The sequence below is a fragment of the Tremella mesenterica genome, assembly GCF_000271645.1.
Source record: "Tremella mesenterica DSM 1558 unplaced genomic scaffold TREMEscaffold_34, whole genome shotgun sequence".
NCBI lineage: Eukaryota > Fungi > Basidiomycota > Tremellomycetes > Tremellales > Tremellaceae > Tremella > Tremella mesenterica.
The window spans coordinates 1,208-7,844 of NW_006711253.1; the positions used below are offsets into that span (position 1 = coordinate 1,208).

Below are 6,637 nucleotides of genomic sequence, written 5' to 3' on the forward strand. Positions count from 1 at the left end.
CGTACAGGGTTGATTCCTTTTGAGACAGTCTCAGAATGGACCAAAGTAGGTGCCTGAAGTGGACTGACAGCCCTGAGTTCCCTCAGTCACGAGCAGTAACACACACCTGGTCTTATTCAAATTTCAATAGTACATGGATTACGAAATCAATTAGAACCGGCACGGCTGAACGTACAGGGTTGATTCCTTTTGAGACAGTCTCAGAATGCCTCTGAAAAGCCCTTAAATCAGTTCTGACAGCCCTGAGATCCCTCAGTCACGAGTGGTAACACGCACCTGCGCTTATTCAATTTTCAATAGTACATGGATTACGAAATCAATTAGAATCGACACGGCTGAACGTACAGGGTTCATTCCTTTTGAGACAGTCTCAGAATGGGCCAAAGTAGGTGCCTGAAGTGAACTGACAGCCCTGAGTTCCCTCAGTCACGAGCAGTAACACACACCTGGTCTTATTCAAATTTCAATAGTACATGGATTATGAAATCAATTAGAACCGGCACGGCTGAACGTACAGGGTTGATTCCTTTTGAGACAGTCTCAGAATGCCTCTGAAAAGCCCTTAAATCAGTTCTGACAGCCCTGAGTTCCCTCAATCACGAGTGGTAACACGCACCTGGGCTTATTCAAATTTCAATAGTACATGGATTACGAAATCAATTAGAACCGGCACGGCTGAACGTACAGGGTTGATTCCTTTTGAGACAGTCTCAGAATGCCTCTGAGAAGCCCCTTAAATCAGTTCTGACAGCCCTGAGATCCCTCATTCACGAGTGGTAACACGCACCTGGGCTTATTCAAATTTCATAGTACATGGATTACGAAATCATTAGATCTGCACGGCTGAACGTACAGGGTTGATTCCTTTTGAGACAGTCTCAGAATGCCTCTGAAAAGCCCTTAAATCAGTTCTGACAGCCCTGAGTTCCCTCAATCACGAGTGGTAACACGCACCTGGGCTTATTCAAATTTCAATAGTACATGGATTACGAAATCAATTAGAACCGGCACGGCTGAACGTACAGGGTTGATTCCTTTTGAGACAGTCTCAGAATGGGCCAAAGTAGGTGCCTGAAGTGGACTGACCGCCCTGAGATCCCTCGGGCACGAGTGGTAACACATACCTGCGCTTATTCAATTTCAATAGTACATGGAATACGAAATGAATTAGAATCGACACAGCTGAACGTACAGGGTTGATTCCTTTTGAGACAGTCTCAGAATGGGCCAAAGTAGGTGCCTGAAGTGGACTGACAGCCCTGAGATCCCGCAGTCACGAGTGGTAACACGTACCTGCGCTTATTCAAATTCCAATAGTACATGGATTTATGAAATCAATTAGAATCGACACGGCTGAACATACAGGGTTCATTCCTTTTCAGACAGTCTCAGAATGGGCCTCTGAAAAGCCCTGAGAACAGTTCTGACAGCCCTGAGATCCCTCAGTCACGAGTGGTAACACGTACCTGCGCTTATTCAAATTTCAATAGTACATGGATTACGAAATCAATTAGAATCGACACGGCTGAACGTACAGGGTTGATTCCTTTTGGGACAGTCTCAGAATGGGCCAAAGTAGGTGCCTGAAGTGGACTGACAGCCCTGAGATCCCTCAGTCACGAGCAGTAACACACACCTGGTCTTATTCAAATTTCAATAGTACATGGATTACGAAATCAATTAGAATCGACACGGCTGAACATACAGGGTTGATTCCTTTTGAGACAGTCTCAGAATGCCTCTGAAAAGCCCTTAAATCAGTTCTGACAGCCCTGAGTTCCCTCAATCACGAGTGGTAACACGCACCTGGGCTTATTCAAATTTCAATAGTACATGGATTACGAAATCAATTAGAACCGGCACGGCTGAACGTACAGGGTTGATTCCTTTTGAGACAGTCTCAGAATGGGCCAAAGTAGGTGCCTGAAGTGGACTGACCGCCCTGAGATCCCTCGGGCACGAGTGGTAACACATACCTGCGCTTATTCAATTTCAATAGTACATGGATTACGAAATCAATCAGAATCGACACGGCTGAACGTACAGGGTTGATTCCTTTTGAGACAGTCTCAGAATGGACCAAAGTAGGTGCCTGAAGTGGACTGACAGCCCTGAGTTCCCTCAGTCACGAGCAGTAACACACACCTGGTCTTATTCAAATTTCAATAGTACATGGATTACGAAATCAATTAGAACCGGCACGGCTGAACGTACAGGGTTGATTCCTTTTGAGACAGTCTCAGAATGCCTCTGAAAAGCCCTTAAATCAGTTCTGACAGCCCTGAGATCCCTCAGTCACGAGTGGTAACACGCACCTGCGCTTATTCAATTTTCAATAGTACATGGATTACGAAATCAATTAGAATCGACACGGCTGAACGTACAGGGTTCATTCCTTTTGAGACAGTCTCAGAATGGGCCAAAGTAGGTGCCTGAAGTGAACTGACAGCCCTGAGTTCCCTCAGTCACGAGCAGTAACACACACCTGGTCTTATTCAAATTTCAATAGTACATGGATTATGAAATCAATTAGAACCGGCACGGCTGAACGTACAGGGTTGATTCCTTTTGAGACAGTCTCAGAATGCCTCTGAAAAGCCCTTAAATCAGTTCTGACAGCCCTGAGTTCCCTCAATCACGAGTGGTAACACGCACCTGGGCTTATTCAAATTTCAATAGTACATGGATTACGAAATCAATTAGAACCGGCACGGCTGAACGTACAGGGTTGATTCCTTTTGAGACAGTCTCAGAATGCCTCTGAAAAGCCCTTAAATCAGTTCTGACAGCCCTGAGTTCCCTCAATCACGAGTGGTAACACGCACCTGGGCTTATTCAAATTTCAATAGTACATGGATTACGAAATCAATTAGAACCGGCACGGCTGAACGTACAGGGTTGATTCCTTTTGAGACAGTCTCAGAATGGGCCAAAGTAGGTGCCTGAAGTGGACTGACCGCCCTGAGATCCCTCGGGCACGAGTGGTAACACATACCTGCGCTTATTCAATTTCAATAGTACATGGATTACGAAATCAATTAGAATCGACACAGCTGAACGTACAGGGTTGATTCCTTTTGAGACAGTCTCAGAATGGGCCAAAGTAGGTGCCTGAAGTGGACTGACAGCCCTGAGATCCCGCAGTCACGAGTGGTAACACGTACCTGCGCTTATTCAAATTCCAATAGTACATGGATTTTGAAATCAATTAGAATCGACACGGCTGAACATACAGGGTTCATTCCTTTTGAGACAGTCTCAGAATGGGCCAAAGTAGGTGCCTGAAGTGGACTGACAGCCCTGAGATCCCTCAGTCACGAGTGGTAACACGTACCTGCGCTTATTCAATTTTCAATAGTGCATGGATTACGAAATCAATTAGAATCGACACGGCTGAACGTACAGGGTTGATTCCTTTTGAGACAGTCTCAGAATGGACCAAAGTAGGTGCCTGAAGTGGACTGACAGCCCTGAGATCCCTCAGTCACAAGTGGTAACACGCACCTGGGCTTATTCAAATTTCAATAGTACATGGATTACGAAATCAATTAGAATCGACACGGCTGAACGTACAGGGTTGATTCCTTTTCAGACAGTCTCAGAATGCCTCTGAAAAGCCCTGAGAACAGTTCTGACAGCCCTGAGATCCCTCAGTCACGAGTGGTAACACGTACCTGCGCTTATTCAAATTTCAATAGTACATGGATTACGAAATCAATTAGAATCGACACGGCTGAACGTACAGGGTTGATTCCTTTTGGGACAGTCTCAGAATGGGCCAAAGTAGGTGCCTGAAGTGGACTGACAGCCCTGAGATCCCTCAGTCACGAGCAGTAACACACACCTGGTCTTATTCAAATTTCAATAGTACATGGATTACGAAATCAATTAGAATCGACACGGCTGAACATACAGGGTTGATTCCTTTTGAGACAGTCTCAGAATGCCTCTGAAAAAGCCCTTAAATCAGTTCTGACAGCCCTGAGATCCCTCAGTCACGAGTGGTAACACGTACCTGCGCTTATTCAATTTTCAATAGTACATGGATTACAAAATCAATTAGAATCGACACGGCTGAACGTACAGGGTTGATTCCTTTTCAGACAGTCTCAGAATGCCTGTGAAAAGCCCCGAGAACAGTTCGGACAGCCCTGAGATCCCTTGGGCTCGAGCAGTAACACACACCTGGTCTTATTCAAATTTCAATAGTACATGGATTATGAAATCAATTAGAATTGACACGGCTGAACGTACAGGGTTGATTCCTTTGGAGACAGTCTCAGAATGCCTGTGAAAAGCCCTTAAATCAGTTCTGACAGCCCTGAGATCCCTTGGGCTCGAGCAGTAACACACACCTGGTCTTATTCAAATTTCAATAGTACATGGATTACGAAATCAATTAGAATCGACACGGCTGAACGTACAGGGTTCATTCCTTTTGAGACAGTCTCAGAATGGGCCAAAGTAGGTGCCTGAAGTGGAGCGACAGCCCTGAGATCCCTCAGTCACGAGTGGTAACACGTACCTGCGCTTATTCAATTTTCAATAGTACATGGATTACGAAATCAATTAGAATCGACACGGCTGAACGTACAGGGTTGATTCCTTTTCAGACAGTCTCAGAATGCCTGTGAAAAGCCCCGAGAACAGTTCTGACAGCCCTGAGATCCCTTGGGCTCGAGCAGTAACACACACCTGGTCTTATTCAAATTTCAATAGTACATGGATTACGAAATCAATTAGAATCGACACGGCTGAACGTACAGGGTTCATTCCTTTTGAGACAGTCTCAGAATGGGCCAAAGTAGGTGCCTGAAGTGGACTGACAGCGCTGAGTTCCCTCAGTCACAAGTGGTAACACGCACCTGGGCTTATTCAAATTTCAATAGTACATGGATTACGAAATCAATTAGAATCGACGCGGCTGAACGTACAGGGTTGATTCCTTTTGAGACAGTCTCAGAGTGGGCCAAAGTAGGTGCCTGAAGTGGAGCGACAGCCCTGAGATCCCTCAGTCACGAGTGGTAACACGTACCTGCGCTTATTCAAATTTCAATAGTACATGGATTATGAAATCAATTAGAATTGACACGGCTGAACGTACAGGGTTGATTCCTTTGGAGACAGTCTCAGAATGCCTGTGAAAAGCCCTTAAATCAGTTCTGACAGCCCTGAGATCCCTTGGGCTCGAGCAGTAACACACACCTGGTCTTATTCAAATTTCAATAGTACATGGATTACGAAATCAATTAGAACCGGCACGGCTGAACGTACAGGGTTGATTCCTTTTGAGACAGTCTCAGAATGCCTATGAAAAGCCCTTATATCAGTTCTGGCAGCCCTGAGATCCCTCAGTCACGAGTGGTAACACGTACCTGCGCTTATTCAATTTTCAATAGTACATGGATTACGAAATCAATTAGAACCGGCACGGCTGAACGTACAGGGTTGATTCCTTTTGAGACAGTCTCAGAATGCCTATGAAAAGCCCTTATATCAGTTCGGGCAGCCCTGAGATCCCTCAGTCACGAGTGGTAACACGTACCTGCGCTTATTCAATTTTCAATAGTGCATGGATTACGAAATCAATTAGAATCGACACGGCTGAACGTACAGGGTTCATTCCTTTTGAGACAGTCTCAGAATGCCTATGAAAAGCCCTTATATCAGTTCTGGCAGCCCTGAGATCCCTCAGTCACGAGTGGTAACACGTACCTGCGCTTATTCAAATTTCAATAGTACATGGATTACAAAATCATTTAGAATCGACACGGCTGAACGTACAGGGTTGATTCCTTTTGAGACAGTCTGAGAATGGGCCAAAGTAGGTGCCTGAAGTGGACTGACAGCCCTGAGATCCCTCAGTCACAAGTGGTAACACGCACCTGGGCTTATTCAAATTTCAATAGTACATGGATTACGAAATCAATTAGAATCGACGCGGCTGAACGTACAGGGTTGATTCCTTTTGAGACAGTCTCAGAGTGGGCCAAAGTAGGTGCCTGAAGTGGACTGACAGCGCTGAGATCCCTCAGTCACGAGTGGTAACACGTACCTGCGCTTATTCAAATTTCAATAGTACATGGATTACGAAATCAATTAGATTCGACACGGCTGAACGTAGAGGGTTAATTCCTTTTCAGACAGTCTCAGATTGTCCCAAAGTAGGTGCCTGAAGGGTTCTGACAGCCCTGAGTTCTCTCAGGGAAGAGTAGTAACACGCACCTGTGCTTATTCGAATTTCAATAGTACATGAATTTCGAAATCGAATTGAATCGACACGGCTGAACGTACAGGGTTAATTCCTTTTCAGACAGTCTCAGATTGTCCCAAAATAGGTGCCTGAAGTGTTCTGACAGCACTGACTTCTCTCAGGCACGAGTAGTAACACACACCTAGGCTTATTCGAATTTCAATAGTACATGGATTTCGAAATCGAATTGAATCAACACGGGGGAACATACAGGGTTAATTCCTTTTGAGACCGGCTCATAATGATTGCGAAAACCCCTGAGAAGTGTTCTGACAGCCCTGAGTTCTCTCAGGCACAAGTAGTAACACGCACCTAGGCTTATTCGAATTTCAATAGTACATGGATTTCGAAATCGAATTGAATCGACACGGCTGAACGTACAGA

At 45.2% G+C, this 6,637-nt stretch overlaps 1 protein-coding gene across 1 annotated transcript; it reads left to right on the forward strand.

Moving 5' to 3' along the window:
* Nucleotides 1–1,053: 1,053 nt before the first annotated feature.
* TREMEDRAFT_66599 (uncharacterized protein) lies at nt 1,054–5,112 on the forward strand (the record flags this gene model as incomplete). Its single annotated transcript, XM_007008626.1, has 16 exons — nt 1,054–1,063; nt 1,195–1,232; nt 1,366–1,579; nt 1,878–1,919; nt 2,047–2,084; nt 2,387–2,424; nt 2,874–2,938; nt 3,066–3,103; nt 3,236–3,273; nt 3,576–3,697; nt 3,746–3,783; nt 4,427–4,464; nt 4,597–4,684; nt 4,767–4,804; nt 4,830–4,974; nt 5,107–5,112. The coding sequence occupies 16 exons, from the start codon at nt 1,054–1,056 to the stop codon at nt 5,110–5,112; spliced, it is 996 nt and encodes a 331-aa protein (XP_007008688.1).
* Nucleotides 5,113–6,637: the final 1,525 nt, after the last annotated feature.